Here is a 20,643-nt window from a genome sequence, read left to right as displayed (position 1 = left end):
ACTAATAACCTTATTGTTCACTTGTATTAGAAAAATTCTTGTTTTTTGTACTTCAAAGATTAAAGCTATTGGCCAGACTGAGCTGAATGCTAGCAATCCAGAAGAAGTATTGCAACTTGCTGCACAGAGACGAAAAAAGAAATTTCTTCAAGCAATGGCAAAACTTTACTTTTAAACATTCCTATAAATGCTGGTGTAGAGTGGAAAATATTTCACTTTATTTAACTCATGTGTTGAGTATTTGAAATTTATACAATACATATTTACAAGCATTGTGTGGCTTTAAAATATTACAATAAAACCCCTTATCTTACAAAATTATACAGAAGAGCTGGAATACTAACTTATGTAATGCTTTTTAAAATCAATTTGAAGCAATGAATTCAAGCTTCAGCTAAGAAACTAGTAGAAAATGCAGAGTTTAATACAGTTGATTAAAAATATGTACATAGAGGCTATTACTTATTGTGATGATGTGCATTGAATAAGCACAGCTCACACATTGCAATCAAGAGTCTTGCTTTAGAGTAAACAATTTTATAGAACTCATATTCCTGAAGCATGTAATTGTTCAACAAGATGCTCCTTGCTGGAGCAGCTGCTCCTGTTGTAGAACAGAAGCTAAGCATGGCAGGAGCAGAGGTAGTTTATAGAGGGGTGGTTAATGCTGTTTTAAATATTGATGGGGTATTAAAACACTGCTTCCACTTTGAGTGGCCGTAGACTTCTTGAGTCAAGGTGTACCTCTTTCTAAAACCACTATAGTTCTAGCTAAGAGCTCTGCATTTAAAAGGGGCCATGTCTAGCTCTTAATATGTAATAGAATATTTTCCCTTCAATTATTTTTCCAGTTAATTACATCAGCAGCAAGTTGTCACTTTTATCTGAGGTCAAACTTAAGACTTAGAACAAGTTCAGGTTAGCACCTCTTCAGCAGCCCTTCCCCAAAGCGATTTTAAAAGTAATCTGTCACTTTACTTAGGCCTTGTTTAGGCAGAGGCTTTAATCTAGCCCTACCCATATAAAGATGCTATTTTGGCCTTAGAAGCTCACCTGGGCTTCAAATGGTAATTCCCCTTGCACCAACATCAAGGTAGGTAGGCAAAACTGCTAAATGCAGTCAGGTTAAATTTCCAACTTAAACATGGCCTTTGACTTTAGATATTGCAAGTACCATACAAACCAGGAAAAAGTGGCATTGGTACAGGTGACATCAGTTAGGGGGCTGCTTTTTTGTTGTTGAAGTCAGATTTAAAAGCTGACTATACCAAGAAAATAGTCACCATGCTATTAGGGAATTTGTACACTGTTGCTTTAACGAGCAACACATTGAACAAATATAGCTTTGTTTCTCCTATCCTACAAGATGTTTTAAAACAAGTTTTAAAAAAATCCATAATGAAACCATTCATAATTTAAATTAGTTAATATTCCTCCTGTAGTGGAGATTAAAAGCAGAAGGGACCAAATGATCTAGTCCAACCTCCTGTGTAACCTAGGGAGGGAAGGGGGTTGCATAGCAATTCTTAAATCTGAAGTCTGCAAAAGGCAAAGCTATCCATTACTCAGTTTGACATGTCTAACCGCTATACAGGATGTTGAGAGGCAGAAAGTGTTCAAGGATTAGATTGAGTCTCTGCTTTAGGGTAGCTTTGTACTGAAACACAATGTCCTGCTTTGGAGTTTCTACCACTGAGCGTTCATTGCATTTGTCTTGTCAGTGGTTTCCATACTTTCACTTTTTCTCTGTGCTTTTCGGGGGTGTTATTATTCCTCCGATACACCCTGGAGATAATTGTCCTGGTGCTGTTAGAGCTACTCCACAATTCACTTCATCCTATGTAAATTGAAAGAGGAAAAAACAACCAAGCAATGTTAAAGTGGATTTCACTTTGCATTGTATAAGGGTTGTGCTTAGTTCTTTATTCAAGGCTCTATCTTCCATTGAGGTGCTACAGTTACTACTACAACATTTAAATATCCCAGATAAACTAGACAAAAAAAGGATAAGTAGAATTCTCTCAAGGTAGTCCTTAACATGGAATTAGAAAGGAGAGAAAATGGATAGGAATTGAAGATAAATTCAGGTATTTCAAGTGCTTGAGCACCTCAAACTACATTGAGAGAGAGAGAGACTTGCTGGTCATTAGTGTATTCAAATAGTCAAGAGAGTCTTATTTTACAACTTCAGGTCCAAGTAAAATGGCATTCCAATTATGGTAGTAGTTTCCTTGTGCAAACATGGACTTATATCACCACCACGTCCTTAAGTGGTTGGCAGAGTGCTTTAATCTGCCTATGGCTGTGTTAGGACCATTTTACTGGAGTACTAGATTTGGTGAGACTGCATATTGTAGCAGTATAGTAAATTTCACTCACATGCACACCTCCATTAGTGAAATAAGGTTGCATGTTTACTGGTATATAGTTTATCAATGGGACATCTGGCACAGTTGGGGGTCAACAGAACTGCCTGTAGTAAACACCTGGCCCTACTGTCAACAGTACTTTAAAAAACATCAATCCTGTTCCACAGATAACATTCTTAGCAACTCTACCTGCAGGTAGAGTGACAAGGTAGTATAGGCCTGTCCATGCTACATATCTTAATGAAATGTGCCACATTATAGCCAGGTGTGACAAACCGTTATGGGCCCTAGCTATTTTGCTCTTCCTAGAAGCCTAGTGTGACCTATGGTGGTCTTCCTGCTGCTAGTTCAGCATCCTTTTGCAGAGATAGGCATACTTCTTCACCATGTTTGTGTAAGCAGCCTAGCCGGTCATCTTTTCCCCAGCACATGACAGCCTTTGCTACATATATGGATGTGGAGTAACTGGCTGTTTAACAGAGGGGAAAATATGCATCAGGTCTGTAAAGTACCTGGAAGATACGGTGATACAACCAAGGTTTCATTGACTCTTCCCCAGCCAACCATGGTACTTGCCTCTAGTCAGCTAGACCAGTGGTTTTCAACCTGTGGTCTACAGACCCTAGGAGTCCACCAACTAAGATTTTGAAATTTAAGGGTCTGCAAATGAAAAAAGGTTGAAAACCTATGAGCTAGACCAATGAGTATGTGGGCAGAGCCTTAGAAACTATACTATTCTCCACCTGTTTTAAGCTTAGGCATCATACAAATCTGTTTGATATACAGACAAAAACACCAAAAAAAAGCCATACCAGCATGTCCAAGTAGTTTGTGTGGGTTTGGATATTATGTCTGTCTTCCACTGCAACCTTCTTAAAACTCTTCAATTTCACAGGGGCTTTTCTTGCCACCCTAACAAAAGGTACCATCCACTCTACACATTCTGAAATGCTGTCCCAATCTAAACCTAAGGAGAAAAATAAAATATCAGCTTTTAGGCATTGTGCAGCTAAACTAGCTGCATATCCATCCCCTGCCCAGCATTCTAACGTGGTAAATGAGAGGCTAAAATAGCTTGTTTCCACTTTCCTATGCTTTGTGCATATCTTTATTGATATAGTTGCTAGCTGCAGGTTTAAAGTTAGAGTTAAAAAAAACCCTACCTAGAGTGACTTGTTTGCATCCTGCCCTACCACTTAGGGGTCAAAGTCTTGTCATATAATCCCAGTGAATTAAGATAGCAAACATTTAGTTTTACTCAAGCCCCAAACCATATGAACAATAATCACACTCCTAAACATCCCCCCTCTCACAAGGCTTAAACTTTTTCACTGGCCTTCAGTAATAGACTATATGTGGAATCAGCAACCCTGGACATGCTAAGAGCCACTGTTCTGTGCAGGTCTTTATAGAAGAGCATCACAGGGAAGGTACAAGATCCGATCAGTTTCATGCTCTTGCTCTTATTAGAGGGGTAGCAGAAAATGGGAAAGTAGGTAAAATCCAGTAGAAAAATCTGACAAAAAAATGGAGGTGCTCCTGTGGTATTCCACTTTCCTCAGTAATTTGCCAGTGTTTGGTATCTTAAGTGAGAGGTGCCAACCTACCCCTCTATATAAAGTTACATTAAGCTACTACTATGGGGAATAACCAGGGGCTCACAGCAGAAAGTAAGGGGAGTTCCTGGCCTAGAACATCTACTAATTATAAACTCCTATTTTTATCATTTACTTTACAGCAGGCCTGACAGGAAAAATCCAATTTTAGAGAAGGAAGAAATGTTTTGTGGTAGCCAACAGTCTCTACAAAAGTAACAAATTGGGACCCAAATACTCAGATGTATCAGTGCTGCAGCTTCTGATTAACTTCCTCTTTATCTATCAATATCACTGTATTAATCTCATGCACACGGATAGGAATAATCAGACATCACTTATCAAAATAATCTTGCTACATTTTTCAAGTTATCCTCTTGTATGAAGATGAATCCCAATACTGACAAAAGGCATGCTGTCTTGTGGGAGTCAACACAAATAAAACCCACATAACATACTCATGTAAGGTTAAGTCACCAAAACTCCAACTTTTCAGCATTACCCAAAATTACTGTTTGTCCTTTCATATCATCAACCTATTTCTATGTCCAGCCACTCCACTTCAGAATTCTTTGCTTCAAGAGGACAGGTTGATAGGAATCCCCACAAAAGTTTTTATCCTGGAGTGCTGTTGTCAGTCAAGAATGACTGATGATAAACAAATCACCTTCCCCAGAAAGAACTAGATACAGGCTACTGGAGCCAGATCATAAACTAATAGGGATTGCTGTTGAATTTTTAGTTTACAGAGCAGCAGCTACAGAAATAGCAGCAGACCAGGAGCAACAAAATATTCTGTTATGTTTCCAGATACTTCACCTCAGAGGCACAACAATTTTATGCTTCCAGTGGTTGTGACCCTAACATAGTATGGGGTGCAAGTGAATGAGGAACCTGAAAAATAAAATAGATCCAAAACTGAATCTATTTTAAAATTGATCGAGTTGAGAAACACTTAAAAAAAAAAAAAAAAAGTAAAAAGCAGCATAAAGCATGCTGTTAAAAGCAAGATAATTTTAATGACCTCAGGTTCAATTTTTAGAAAGTTTTGCAGTGCTCCAAGCATTTAAGGTGTGATATAGGAATGAACTGGAACCACTTAATTAGCTGTCATAGTAGTAGACCACATTACCTGAAGCTTTTTTAACTACCTCAGCTGAGGAATAGTGGCAGAGTGCAGCAGCAGCCAGTGTCCTATACTGGAAGTCCAGAGAACTGACATCTAGAATACATAGGTCTAAAAGCTGTGAAAACAATAGTAATGGTTACAAAGTTTCTTTTATAAGAGGGAGAGTCCCAGGCACATCATAGGACTAAACCACTAAGAGAGATACACTGTACAGGCACCATTTATTTCCCTCCCCCCTCTCTCACATAAAAATATTAGAACTTAAGACTAAGGGACCTTTCAGTAAACTGGTTTGTAACACAAGACAAAGGCCATGAAGTTGCACTGGTCTAACCAAATCACTCTGTTCTAAATTTTTTGATTGTCCAGAATCTACAGCTCTAGCTCAGTGTTGTGTTTTGGGGATTGGCCTCCTCACAGTTAACAGCCATCTGAACGACCAAGCATGAACATGGAAAGAGTCCATAATGATTCAATTATTTCAGTTTCAAAATTGTATAGATTAAGGGGGGTGGGGGGGGGGGAATTTCTAGGTTCATATGCCCATCTAGTAACCCTTATGCTTCTTATACTGCTGATAAAAATGTGCACAGATTGGTTTAGTGCTCCAAGTGTTTTTTCATACTAAACTCAGTTCCTTCTTTCTTTCTTTTCCAAATAGAGAACGTACATTATTTTGATTTTTTATTTATATGTGAAGCAACTTAACACAAACATCCATTCACACCTTTAAAATCCTTTGCCACCCATCAAGCACTACCTTGTGTAATACTCTAGTCCTGTCTACCCTGGGATCAAAACTTACCAGCAAGTGTACTGAAACAGTTATAGCATGGTTTCCTTAATGAGTGTTGGCCCCACTTCCATAACTAGGCTATAAAACCATCCTATGGACACTGGAACCCTACTAACAAAAGCTTAGCAAGGGTGGGGGAGCGGGGAGAGAGAGAGAGAGAAGTGTGTGCTGTTGGGCATTTTTGCTCCTAGAGGCTTAGATTGTTGGCATTACATCGAGTGACCTTATTGCACATTTTATTTTTTTAATTAAAATAGTCGCCAACCTTCAGGGAACCACTTAGATATTATCATATAAAACTCTGCCTTGTTCCTTTAACAGTAGGTAAGGTATTTTTATAAATCTTATTATACAGCATATACACTTCTGCCTAGGTCACCAACAGTGGCATGTTAAGCAGCGTGCACTGACAAACTACCTACCTGTGCTATTTGAATGAATTTTTCCTGAGAATACTGAGGTAGCAGCACTTTCGGAACATCTTTCAAAGCATCCACTTGGAGATAAAGATTGAGCCAGGAAATGATTGTCACTGGGCACAGTTCCCATTTTAAAGCCTACAGATGGAAAATTATATAGATATTTCGTCTCATGTTTTTAATAAGAATTTAAGTACATAGCACCTCCTTCCATCCCTCCCCCCAATTATTTATATATAAAAACAAAAACACCAACCAACCAAGTTCTCTACCCCCACCATCTTACCCAGTCTCCTTTCCCCATTTTCATCTCCACTTAGGTCAGCCAGACCTTCTATCATGCACTTATGTGCCTGAATCACATGCAAGATCCCCCTACGATTTCAAGAACACATGTGCTCTGGAAATAACTTCTTCTGACTTTTAGAAATAAGAGCTGGAACAAGCCTGGATTTCGACAGCCAGAACATCTTTCCCACCCTTTTCCCCCCCCACCTTCTCCAAAAGATGCCTCACAAATACTGAGCAAGTGTCCTCATGCAGGAGATGCACATAAGAGCTGGGGAGGCAAATCATACATTCCCAAGATGTGCCATGGCCTTGGAACTAGAACTAGAGTAGCTGCAGCCTAGCACAGATAATTTAGTTTTGGAGGACTCAGGATAAAAACCAAAAAATTCCAAAGTTCTCAGCAGAACAAGATTACCATTTTCCACCCAACTCTTCTGGGAACCTTGGCATGGAGGCATTCTACCTGGCGGACAGCCCAAAGCCGAGGACCCTGGAAGCCCCAACTGCAGGGCAGTCTACCTGGCTGGCTGCTAAGGAGCCATAAGTCAGGATTCCAGGTTACTGGTCAGCCTGCCAGGTGGTCTGTTGAGGAGTCTGGCAGGTAACCAGGTTTCAAAACCTGCCTGGTTTCTGGCAGAATTTCATCAAAAGGTAGGGCAGAACAATTAGATTTTGATGAAAAATGTTTCAACAAAATCTTCCAACAGGTTCTAATACAGTCTTTTTGACTATTTGTATGGTCTATTTCAGAAGTTCCTCTCCACCCCCAGCCTGCCATCCTCCAGCCAGGCCTATTGAGGGGTGGGTGGGGGTGGGAAGGAGAAGCCACCTTCCATTACATAAAGTTCTTGGGGGCCGACCCTTTCTTTGCAGAAAACAAAAAAGTAGGACTTAGGTGGCAAAGAGGGGCCCTTAAAGTAGACCTCCACCCTAAAGGAGGTCAGCCTAGGAGATTCTGAAAAATTTAATTTTTCAGAAAGTTAGAAGTGAGGTACTACTTTTTGCCTACGGATGGGGAAAAGGGCACCAAGAGAGCAGTTATTAAATATAACAAGATGCTAAAATGAAAGGCTTTACGGGCTATCACTCAACCAGCTAAATAAAAATAGTAAGACTGTTACATTACCTTTAATACAATGAGCTCCATTCTTATAATATCATCTTCGCTACAAGCGCCATCTGTGACATAAGCAAACTCTTGTAGTTTAGGAGCATATATCTCCTAAAAAAAAAAAAAAAAAAATTCAAGACCAGAAGGGTTTTTGTATCCTGCAAGAATGCAAATGAACTGCAGAAGACAGCTGTGAATCTTTATAGATTTATACACAGAACCATTTTATCAACTCAATTGAAACAGCTGTACTTCAGCTATTTCTTACGATAATACAAATAGCATAAGCCTTTCATACTTCAGATGTCCACAAAAAGTGAGCTAGAAACTTGTAGTGCACAACCATTAAATAGTAACAGAGCAGACATTATGTATTCCACAGGCCCTCGTAGACTTTCTTAGAACCAATTTTATGGATGGGGAGCAATGTCGACCAGAACAGAATTATTTCTTGCTTATATCACCTTCAGAGTCGAGGCTCTTCACCTGCTCAGACAATTCTTTTTAAAGGTTTGTTTTTTAAAACCAGGTTTAAAGAAACATCAATTTGAAATCTTATTTCAACAGTTCAGTAGTTTCAGGTCCTATGCCTATCCCTCTGATCACCTACCAATTTCTGTGCTTTTGAAAAAAGAAAAAGCCCCTCTTTAAAATGTTTCTGTCCCCTACTGCTGTGTAGAAGACCACAGAGGAAACTGATGGACTTTTGGATTATGTATGGGAAACAGAAACTGACTACACACAGAAGGCTAAAAGATCCAAAAAGTTAAAGAAAATTTCTCTAATCACAGGTGTTCCTTGTAAGAATACCAGGTTAACAAATTATCTGAATCTCTTTTTATGTTGATCATTTCCCTTCAAGAAGCAGTTAAGATATTCCAACCCTAAAAACACCATGCATATAGCCACTTACCTCAAGTTTGGAGGCAATGAATAATGAGGTAATTCCTATTAGCTGAAGCATATTTTTATTGATATTCTTTTGTGTCAACATGAATCTATCAAAAAAATCTTGAGCTAGGTAGAAGGTTTCTCTGTGAAGCATATATACTTCACATACCTAAGACCAAAAAAAAAAAAAAGTAAAGTTTTCTGTTCTACAGTGTGATGCATTTCTCCCCCTCCCTCCCCCCCGCAAGTATAAATATGTTAGTAAACCTGTTTTAATGGTAAAATACAGTTGTCCTTAATGTGAACAAAGATAGTCATGTTTCCAAATTTGTTAGTTTGTGGTGGTTTGCTTGGGGGTGGGGAGGGGGGAAATCTGTTCAACACCCAGGGTTAAGCACAACCTGCTAGCAAGTTTTCAAATATGATACACAAGGTCTTGGTTTTGAAGTTGGTTTTTAAACTAGATGAAACTAAATTGATGTTAGTTGTATGCCTGTTTTGCCTTAAAATGAATTGTAAAAAAAGGCTAAATCCACCAAAAAACTCAATCTTATTTAGGATTCTGCATTTCTCCTCTTAACTTCAGGCAGATATTAAGCCAGCCATTTCCCCCTTAAGATTAAATTTTACCTAATTTAAAAAAACAAAAACAAAAACCACCACACCTACTAAATTTCTCTGCAAACAACTTCAAAACCACCTGAAACAGTAATTCAGGAGGCATGAATTGTTCCACCTACAATTAGTTTCAACTGAGTGCAAAGTCAGTACTTAATTTAAATATCAATGTCACTAGATATTTCATAGTAGAAGGGGCTAAAAATCTGAAATAGTCTGGTTTGTGGGTTTCCCATTCTAATGTTGGGGGGTGGGGGGGGAGAGAAGTTACCAGTTGGGTCAAATACTGTTTAGTCTAGACTAGGGTAAAAGGTGTGTTATTTGCTAGCTAATACATATCATACCTTTAAATCCTATGCTAGATAAGGCCTTAAAACAAAAGGTAGGGGACAAATCCATCCTGAAGCAAGTGGATGCAATTCCTATAGAATTATCTGTGTCAAATTCAGTAGTGACACTCAGTGTGGTGTTAAGTTACACATCAGGAGGGAAGTGACACAAAGTCTGTGTCTACACTGAGCAGCTTACAGCGGCACAGCTATGCCCCTAAGCCGTGCTACTGTAAGACATGCAGTGTAGCTGCTCTCCTGCCAGCAAAATAAAACTACCCCCAACAAGGGGTGGTAGCTTTGTCGGCAGGTGAGTGTCTCCCACGGACAGTGCTGTCCTCAGTGCTTTTTCCAATCGGTAAAACTTTTGTCAGTTGAGGTGTATTTTTTTCCCCCTACACCTGAGCAACAAAAGTTTTACTGACAAAAGTGCAGCGTAGACATAGCCAAAGCAGGACATGCAGTTTTAACATTCACTGGATATACAAAACAAGCTTGCATGTAGAAACCGAAAGGAGCAATGTAGTTACTTTTCCTGATACGTTAAAGATGAACTAGAGCAATCCTCCTTTCTGCACCTCAATCTGTAAACTATTCATTGGCACTGCCCACAAGGGTTTAGTTTACACTAGCCCTCTCCACCCACCCCCTAAAGTTTCTCACCACTGCCAACAATAATGGTGGGAGCATAAGAGCAAGATGCACCATGCTGACTACTTGTGACATACAGCGCTGCTCTGAGCTACTTAAGAGCGATCAGTTGCATTTTCATTCAAACTGGATGAACTCATAACAGGTTTCAGAGTAGCAGCCATGTTAGTCTGTATTTGCAAAAAGAAAAGGAGTCCTTGTGGCACCTTAAAGACTAAAATTTATTTGAGCATAAAGGTGCCACAAGTACTCCTTTTCTTTTTTCATAACTAATAGCGGTCTCTAGAAGATGACAATGAGCCAAATTTAGAGGTGTTGAATATATTAACATATTGGGAGTAAATGGTGAGATCTTGCAGTTTGCATCACTTTGATAAGAGTCTGGTAAATTTTAGGGGAAAAATTTACAGCCTGTGTAGTTCTATTGCCAATAGCAATAGTGGGAGTTCTAATGTAAATAAGACATTGGTGGCCACCAGCATTAACAGCTACTTGTGTGGAGCACATTTGATGTCATGAAATTTACCATGTTTCACAATCTCTCTCAGATCCACCGGTGGAGCAACAGTTAGACATCCCTAAAACCAGAGGGTATTCTAATACAAGAGCTGTGTTCTTCAACCATTTCCAAAGCAAATCCGGTCTCAAATAGTTTTGAATGTGGTTTGGCTGCCAATGGGAGAGAGTGTCAAACTGTTTTGAACAGTTATCAAGCCAGCCATTGCCCCTTTAAGGTACTGCACAAGCAAACTTGTGAAATCTTTTGAGCAAAATTTGACCCACCCCCACAAATCTATTTTAAAAGGGGATTTGTGTTTGAAACACTAAACATAAACATCAGGAGAAACAGCTATAAACACTGATCTTTTCTGTACCATACACAGGGCCTTAGCCATGTCCCCAAAACTATTCAGCTATTAGATTGTCCCAAGCTTTGGGGATGTGATTAAGGTCCCATATATAATCATGCTATAACCATTTCAGTTTACAACCATGCTGAAACAGGATTCTCCACAACTAGAGATGGGCAGATAATTTCAGTTCAGCTGCAGGTTTGTTTGGGTTTTGCGTGGGGGGGCCAGGGGGGAGGGAGGGATTCAGCTATAACAATCTGAAATTTCTAGTGAATGGGGAGCGGGGGAGAAAGACCATTTAGATTCTCTTCCGGATTCTCTTCCGGAACCGGAATTTGAACCTAGTTATCCCACATCCCAGGTGAGTGCCTTAACAACTGAGCTAAGCATTATATGGGGAGCACCAGCACCACCTTCTCTGGCCATTTTGTGAGCAGTCAAAACTATTCATGTCAAATTTACAAAGAGTTTATAGAACTGCATTTTTCATTTAAAAAAAAAAAGAAGAAGAAGATTTAAGGCAATACACTCATTCCATTCTACCCACAATACTGATGCATTAAAAAGGGCCAAAAAGAAGGAATACTACTCCCTGCTCTATTTTAGAGGTCAGCGTGTTCAACTTTGTTTCAAAATGTGATTGTCATTTGTGTCTACACGATCACAGATATTAGCACTTTACGTAAAGTCTTTGCTTTTATACTGATCTATTTTACAGCCATAGCACAAATATAAAGTAACTCAAAATATACCTCCAAAAGCCAGTCCAGGAGTATTGACCTCATGTGTGGCTGCAAGTTAGAATGTAGCGATGTAAAGTGTTTGCAGTGAGCATATTTGTTCTCCTTCTTCAGAATATTGAGCCAGACGTCTTTGGAATTTCCCCAGCTATGGAATAAAGTCATATGAAGTTTTGAGGTCTCTTTACAAAAAGATACAAATGTTTATCTTATTGTGTTATATTTTAAGTTAATTTTTCAATAGTCATCTGTTTATATGCAATCAGAAAAAATATTTTGGTAAAAAATATTTTAAAAAAGTTAGACAACTACAGGCATACTTTGTCCTGAAATCCCAGAAGTAGCCTATCAAATCACCAAACCCAAGATATATCTGAATAACCCAACGTTCAAGTACACACACATGCAAGTCACCACTTGGAGCACAGTTGCTTATTTTGCCTGTCCACTTGGTCATACAGTTCAGATTTGATCCATTTGAAAACTGGGCTTCCCAAATAGATAAAAGACTACGTAAGACACCCGCCACAACCCAAAAAAAAAAAAAAAAAAAAAAAAAACACACACCCACCCCACACCCTTCAACCTGATTTAGTGCTACAAGCCAGACCAAACTACTGGTGTTAAGAATTCATTATCCTCTCCCTTCCTGTTTCCTACATCATTTTTGTATCATTTTAACTTTGCATTATTATAGTGTTTTGGGTTTGGGTTTTTTTGGTATGTGTTTTTTAAAGTACACATCTCACCATGTAGTCACTAATGGCTCGTCCACCCTGAAAAAGTGATCAGCAAAGGTAAGTCTCCCAGGGGTGTGAAAAATCCACACCCCCCGACAGACAGTTAAGCTGACATAACCCCTGGTATACACAGTGCTAGGTCAAAAAATTTTCCATTAATCTAGCTAGTGCCTCTCACAGAGGTGGATTTCCACAGTGATAGAACACCTCCTATTGCTGTATTAAGTGCCTACACTGAAGCATTTTAAGCATAAACATAGCCTCAGAAAGTGCTCGAAAACATGAATCACATGTTGACTGATGTATTGTCGTCTTCATCAGTTCTCACTCAGACTATCAGTTTCAGTGTCTGCTGCTGCTCCTACTTCTTGCCACGCAGCAACAGAGTCACATTCACAAGATGGGTCAGTTCCACTGCTACCCACAAGGTTCTGAATAGTACCAAGCAAAAGGCCACATCAATTTTACTCAGCTGCTGGTGAAAGATATGAGAAGGTGCAGAAGTATTTGTTGGATTTATTCAAGGGAAGGGGATCCCCAAAAATGGGGTTAAAAGTATCAGAGACCCCTTTCCATCATCTTACAACTGCTAGGCAACTCTGGAAAGGGCAGAAGTGAGTGATTTTCCTGTACTGCAGCTGAAGGAGGTTTAAATCAGATATTTATTAGCTAGACAGATATGAAACATGGAGTCCACAGGGTAGAGTCTATGAACAGAATTCTGGAAGAAATCTTAGCACCCTTTCCAGAAACTGCAGGTGGGGGAAGCTATAAAGGAGTTCAGCTTCTCAAAAGGGCATTGCTCCTGGGTTCACAGAGATCACCCACCCATCCTCATCTTTCATATCTACTGTGGGCTATTAGGCATCTGCTAAATTTTCCAAGTCCTACTCACCTCATCATTCTGTTCTTTAGAGAGTGAAATAACTGATAAAAATGGAACTTATTCACTCATCTCAGTGGAGTATTAACTCAAACACCATGATAATTTATGTAACAACTATTTCATAGCTGGAACATTTTAGCAGAAGTATCCAGCTAATATGCTTCCCCAATTTGTGTTAACTCCTTAGACATTAGAGGCTGAAGGCTTCTTCAAATCAGGTTATCTAGTTCTAGTCCATCCACCTGGAAAGTGCATGATTGCTCCATACAATATATTCTATACATTTTTCTAGACTTTGTACATTAGGCTTCCACCATTTCTCTAGCAGATCTACTCCACACTATAATTAGTTTCCACCAGTAGGAGACCCTTCCTCTTCACTAGTGTCTCTATGAAGATGCCTCCACAATGCTTCTCAAGGCTGGAAAAACCAGGGCTATACCTCAAACCAGGCCTTTTATCAGCATAGCTCTGTGGTAGCCGCCAAGGCATTAGAATGAACAACACACTGTCTCATGGTCAAAACAGTAGACATACTTTGGAGTCCTTAAAGAAAATGTAGCTAAGAATTCTTTGGCCTCTGGGTTTTCCAAATGTCTGGTTCCAATAGCCATGAATACGGTTCACTTAAAAAACAAAAAACAAACAAAAAAAACACCACCCAAACCAAACACCATAATACTTGCAAATGACTGGATTTTACATTGGTATTTGATATTAAACTATAAAGAATGGCTCCAATTAGAAAAGTTAACGTAACCCTCTTTGCTTTTGTGTTCCCCCTCCCCTCCCTGCAAAAAAAAGATTTTTTTGGGGCCGTCAGGTGAGGGAACCAGGAGAGGGGGATCAGAGTGGATGGAGTGAAGATTTTAGTTGTCTCTGGTTATGAGCCCAATATTGGACACAGTTAAATTAATAGTGTCGAATTCATTGTATCATAATTTGGAATAATATGTAGATAACTTACCTAAGTTCAGGCAAAGGTGATGGATTTATGAAGAGGTTTCTGAACCTGTATTTCTTGAATCTGGAAAAGTCAGTAGCTACCGTTTCCTTGTGGGGTGTTTCAATAATTATGCAGGGGGAGATGCCTCCTGATATTGTGGGTGGCCAACAACTCTACAACGTAAACAACAACAACAACAACAACAACAAAATCTTATAAGTGCTGACTTCACCTGCCCAATTTGCTTTTGAGGTACATACTAAACAGAATAAAATAAATGAAGAAATTGAATAACGTCTATTATGTACATGTAACCTATCTAGCTTCAATATCCTTCAAAATGCTATACGTAATTTCAAAAACATAAGCAGAATGTGTAAGAATTTATTTTAAAATTAACTAAAAGCTAGTTTATTCAAGTGTTCCAGGATATACATATGGGTATTGAAAAATTAGAAAACAAAAGAATGACTTTCTAGTCAAGGTGGAACCACCACATGCACATAATTCTGATAAATCAAAGGAACCTGGCTTTTGGGAGGTAAATAACTTGTCATTTACCAGCCAAGGTGTAACTAATCCATTGCTTGAACCATCAGTTTATTTATCTGTGGAACAATACATGTGTGTTCTCTTGAGTACCTAAAATGTCATGGGGAACACAGCAGACAATTCCACTATCTACTTTTCATCTGGGAAACATAAGGAGGAAAGAACAGAAATGAACTATCTACAGCACCTCAGTGGAGACTCAGCAATGTATTACTGTCAATTAACTATTCAAGGGCAAACTGCCCACACATAGTTCCAGGGCTAGATACGAACCTGTCAAGCAGCAGCAACAGTTTTTCAGCCTGCCAAGAACCAAAAATGGTACATAATGGAGACCCAAAACAAGGGACATATAAAATTATTCATGCAGGAAACCTTAAAATGATATGGGAGTCATTCCTGTTGTACAACTGACTCTCTAACTTGTTTCATGATTGTTTAATTAAAAACATAACAGCCACAGTGGGTCAGACCCATGGTCCATTTAGCCCAGTATCCCGTCTTCAGATGGTGGCCAGCAGCAGATGCTTCAAAGAGAATGAACAGAATAGGGCAATTATCAAGTGATCTATCCCACCATTCTGTCCCAGCTTCCAGCAGCCAGAGGCGCAGCAACATCCAAAGCATGGGGTTGTGTCTCTGACCATCCTGGCTAATTGCCATTGATGGAGCTAATTTTTTTGTAATCCAGTTATACTGTTGGCCTTCACAACACCCCCTAGCAATGAGTTCCACTGGTTGACTGTACATTGTGTGAAGTACTTCCTTATGTTTGTTTTAAACCTGCTGCCTATTAAGTTCATCAGGTGACCGCTTAGTCTCATGAGAAGGTATAAACACAGTTATTGATAAGTTTCCACCAATGAAAGTGAGGTGACATCAAATTTGTATGGAATATAGACAGCAGATTAAAAATGAGCTAAACCCCTTTAAAAAAAAAAAAAAAGGAAGATGTGGCCAGTTTGTCAGCAAGTGATTTCTAATGGGATGAGATTTGCTGTAGCCCATAGAGCTGTTCCAGGAGACGTTTATTTTGCAGAATACTGCATATGAAAAACGCACAAATCCCATACATACAAACCTATTTAGTGAGATGGAACTATCTGATTGCAGCTGGTTAATAAAGTAACTTTTATACCTATATAGCACCTTCCATCTCCAGCTCTCAGAACACTTCACAATCATCATGTTTAGCTTCAGCGTATTCCTTTGATATAAGTAAGTATTATTCCCATTCTTTTAAAAAACCAGAAGACATTAACTATTGTAGACAAGACCTGACTATGACTTCGGGGAAAGTCAAAGTGCTATTTTAATCTGCTTTAGTTAAACCAAAATAAGAGGGCTTGCATTGGTTTAAGAGTGCCTTATCTTGGTTCATTTTAAACTGATTCCTAAGAGACTTTAGAAAAAACAAAATAAACCTGGTTTAAACTGAAATAAGAGCACCCACATAGCCTTTTCACCCATTCAACTAAATAGGTTTAATTTAAGCTGTGGTTTTAAACCAGTGTAACATTCTTGTTTAGACAAGCTCTGGAATTAATTCCATTTTAAATCCACACCAGACCTCATTCAAGAATAACTTTCCACATATAGATAAGCCTTCGGCATGTGGCAGAGGAGGGCGTACAACCCAGAAGTCCTGTGCCTGAACAATGATACTCTCTACTTCAGTAGAACAGTAGCTTCCCCTCACAACCCAACTGACATCTTCCAGTGCCAAATGCATATATAAAATGGGAGGACTCCTCCCCCGCCATATTGAGTTCCAATCTGTTTTGTATGCATGAATGCATTACCTTAATCTCATACTGATGTCTTTTAATGACCTTTTCATCTTCTCCTTTCTGGATATCCTGTTGAGAAAGACATTAATTGATCAATGCCCCTCAACCATACTGTCATATAAAGCAGTGTGCAGAATAAACCACCACCATCTTGCTCCACTTCCTAATCATGTGTTCTACTGAGAAGACTAACACAATTCTTCCCTGTCCCCCTACAGCAGCAAGTATAGGAAACAAACCTTCCAATCCTGCATATTTCCAGGTAAGTTAGTCCCTTGCTCACCTCTGTTGCTCTCCTCTTCTTGGTCTGGAGAGACTCTGGTGCCTGCAGCTCTTGTGGAGACTCTTTCTGACAGGAGAGCGGGGGTGGCGGCAGCAGCTGCTGCTGCTTGGCTTGCAAACGACTACTGGAGAGGAGAAAAACATATATAGCATGAGAGAGCAGCTGTTGTTAAATGGACATAGGCTAGTTTGGTTTATGAAGCTGTCAGAAATTACCTGCGTCTTGACATCTTCCTTGGGTTGTAGGATTCCTTCCTGGAATGCAGAAAGAACAAGAACTTAGTCCATAGACCCAAGAGGAGAAAAATGGGGCAAACTACAGAGCTTAACTCAGATTTAACACCAAGGTTTTTGTGCTGCACATTTCAAACACTGGCTTTACACCATTAGGCATCAGAGCACAATGCAAAGTATGTGTGCACATACGTACAAATATACAGTGTGCATGTATTTTATATCTACATAATCACACAATATAGGTTATACATATGCATGATCGGATTCACCACTAGTGTAAATCCATGTTTTCCAAAATACATGTGCCCATTTACACCAATAGCAAATTTAATTCAGTGCATTTGTACAGGGGGATACTTCATCTAGGTGGTGGAGAGGGAATCCAGCGTGTGCAAGGAGAGAAAGGGCACACTAAGCCCAGTCATCTCCTCTTCCCCACCTTCAATGTGTTAGTGTAGCATATTGGTCTATTATACATAAATACACACCCACCTTAAACAACCACCATATATTTTATATGCACTGCCATATTATTTTTTATTATAGACACACTCATCTAATGTATACACACAGTGTAATAGGACATACATTTCAAAAAATACACACACACAGCAGTAGTGTGTATTCACCCACCCTATGTACAGAACCAGATAGCTCTTCCTCGCCTAACTATTTCTGTCTCCTGCACACCGGGCCCCCTGGAGCTGCTACACCTCTCCCCACCCCAGCTCTGAGAGGACTCTACCCAGGACGCCAGGGCTCCCTGACCCCTGGGGCTCTGCGCGCTGCTCCGGCTCTGCGCGTTTCTCCGGCCCCTGAAATGCCGGTTCCGCGCCAATTTACAGAGAGCGGGGAAGAGCAGGCGGCAGCGGCCTGGGGCTGGGCTCAGGGCGTCCCCCTGGTGAGGCCTCCCCCGCTCCACCCCCGGGACCTGCCGGGGACCCATCCCCCCGCATGTCACAGGGCAGGGGGTCCACGCGGGCGGGCACTTTCCTCCCGCGCCCGCACAGGGCCAGGCTCCCTCCAAAAAGGCAGCCCCTTCCCCGCCCCGTGCGCCTGCACCCTCCCACCGGGGCAAGGATAGAGAGGGAGCAGGGCAGGATCCCGAGCCAGACGCCCTGCACCCCGAGCCAGTCGTCCCCCCCAAGCACAGAGAGACACCCCCCCCTCCACACACGGCCTCCCCTGCCCCGTTCACGGGTGGGAGGCAATGCGGGTCTCCCGCCGGGCACCCGCCACCCCGCGCTAAGTCACTTAGCCCGGGGGGGGGAGCCCCCTCCTCACACGCCCCCCCCGTTTTACCCTCTATGGGAGGTGTAATGGGGCCAGCCAGGAGCTGGATTAGCCGCCCCAGCCGGATTCCCCACCCCCCTCCCTCCCTGCACCGAGCCAGTCTCCCTCCAAAACCTCAGGCACCGGCGCCCCGGCCCCCACTCCAACAGGGGCCAGCGCGGAACGGGGTCACCCCAGGGCTGGGGGGCAGGGGGGGCTGCAGCCGACACCCCCCCGTCACCCCGCGGAGGGAGGCGCAGCCCCCGCCGTGCCCAGGGCCCCCATGCTCAGAGAGGCTCGCAGGGGGCGGGATGGGGAGCGCCCGCCAGACACCTCTCCCCAGCCACTCTCCCTCCAAAACAGCGCCCGGGCGGGCATCCCGCCGCGCCACCCGCCGCGGCCCCGCCACCGCGCGGGGCCCAGTCCCCGCCGATCGCCCCGGAGCGGGCCCTCCAGAGCCGGGGCGCCGCCGCCGACCCCCGGGCCCGCCGCCCCCCAGCCCGCGGGAGGGGGCGGTACAGGCACCTCAGCGCCTTGTCCCCCCACCCCGGCCCATCTGTCCCCCCCGCCTCGCCGCGTCCCGCCCCGGCCCTGCCCTGCCCCAGGCTCGGGGACACCCCCTCATGCATTGCCCGCCAGCCTGTCTGCCCGACCCCCAGACCCTTCAGCCGGGCGCACCTCACCCGCTGTCGGCCGGCTCACTGCTGCTCAGCTGGCGCCGGCGCCAAGCCCCTATATACTGCCGCCCGGGCCCTCCCCTGCGCATGCGCAAGTGCGTCCCGGCTCATCACCCACCGTCATCGTCCCTCCCTGCAACACCCGCGCCCTACTCACCCCCCACGTGCACAGCCCCCCATGCAGCACAGGACACCCCCAGCCTGCTGCACTCTCCAGCAGTCCGACAAGCCTCCAAAGATCAACAGTCCCCCACCCTCCCTCTCCTATGCAGGCAGGGCACCCACTGAACAGCCTTCCCTGCCCCATGTGCTCTGCCTGCCCCCACCACAGCCAGGGCACCCACTGGACAGCCTTCCCTGCCCCCAATACAGCCAGGGCACCCGCTAGGCAGCCTTCCCTGCCCCTATGTGCTCTGCCCCCAACACAGCCAGGGCACCCGCTAGGCAGCCTTCCCTGTCCCATATGCTCTGCCTGCCCCCAGCACGGCCAGGGCATCCACTGAACAGCCTTCCCTGCCTCCAACACAGCCAGGGCACCCGCTAGGCAGCCTTCCCTGCCCCTATGTGCTCTGCCCCCAGCACGGCCAGGGCACCCCCTGAACAGCCTTCCCTGCCCCATGTGCTCTGCCCTTCCCCACCATAGCCAGGGCACCCACTGGACAGCCTTCCCTGCCTCCAACACAGCCAGGGCACCCGCTAGGCAGCCTTCCCTGCCCCTATGTGCTCTGCCCCCAACACAGCCAGGGCCTCACCTAGACAGCCTTCCCTGCCCCCAACATGGCCCAGGGCACCCCAACTTGCTGCTCCCAGGGGCAGGGCAGGGCACAGCAGCCTCACACCTGCAGGGATATGCAGCCTCATCTCAGGTTCCCCATGCTCCCATACAGGCACCGACCTACATACAATTCTGCTCTGCCCCAGTCCAGTACAGTACACGCCAGGCGGCTGCAACTCCCAAAGGCAGGCCATTCGCCAGCAGCAGCCTCACGCCCAGCTCCCCACACACACACAGCAGGAACTCCCTACACCTCTCCCCGTCGCCTCCGGCCCAGCCCATGCAATGCGCCCGGGATTCCTGCTCTGGGGGTGCAGCAAGGAACAGCACAGCTGTCCCCACCCGTCGCCTTCCCCCTACAGCCAGAACACGCCGCAGCCCGGCGCGGAGCTCCACCCCCGGGCGGAGTCAGGGCCAGCCTCGAGCCAATGGGGAGGGAGTTAGGGCCGACAACGTGGAGCTGGCTGCAAAATGTAAACATAGAGCAGTGCGCGGCGTGGCTCCCATGACAGTGAATTTAAAATCCGGCAGTGTTCTGTTTAACTAGAGAGAAACTAGCTTACACAGTGGGAGCAGGTCTTAGCCTTACCCTCACCCGAACCTTCTCCCCTCCCCAGTTTCAATTAGATGGAGCATTGGCATCACTATGTTTCAGCATCATTTGAGGTCCTTTAATTCTCATTACCCAGGTGC

At 43.2% G+C, this 20,643-nt stretch overlaps 2 protein-coding genes across 2 annotated transcripts in view; one reads left to right on the top strand and one right to left on the bottom strand.

Annotated features, from left to right (window-relative positions):
• The window catches only part of INTS8 (integrator complex subunit 8), a 71,725-nt gene extending 71,304 nt beyond the window's left edge, over positions 1-421 (top strand). Inside the window, exon 27 of the mRNA XM_074944083.1 lies at positions 59-421. Within this exon, the coding sequence (XP_074800184.1) occupies positions 59-175 (117 nt within the window). The 3' untranslated portion in view covers positions 176-421. The remainder of the gene's footprint in view (positions 1-58) is intronic.
• Positions 197-19,246, bottom strand: CCNE2 (cyclin E2). The gene is made up of 12 exons (XM_074944084.1): positions 19,182-19,246; positions 17,206-17,244; positions 16,991-17,114; positions 16,720-16,776; positions 14,387-14,538; positions 11,806-11,941; positions 8,624-8,770; positions 7,726-7,821; positions 6,312-6,446; positions 5,097-5,208; positions 3,182-3,336; positions 197-1,837 (listed from the first exon to the last, which is right to left on the bottom strand). Exons 2-12 carry the CDS (start codon positions 17,217-17,219, stop codon positions 1,736-1,738), a joined length of 1,230 nt encoding a protein of 409 aa, XP_074800185.1. The 5' UTR covers positions 17,220-17,244; positions 19,182-19,246; the 3' UTR covers positions 197-1,735.
• Between the last annotated feature and the right edge of the window lie 1,397 nt (positions 19,247-20,643).

This window comes from Natator depressus, chromosome 2, assembly GCF_965152275.1.
Source record: "Natator depressus isolate rNatDep1 chromosome 2, rNatDep2.hap1, whole genome shotgun sequence".
Classification (NCBI taxonomy): Eukaryota; Metazoa; Chordata; order Testudines; family Cheloniidae; genus Natator; species Natator depressus.
The sequence above is the reverse complement of the archived record's forward strand: the minus strand, read 5'-3'. Positions and strand labels throughout refer to the sequence as shown.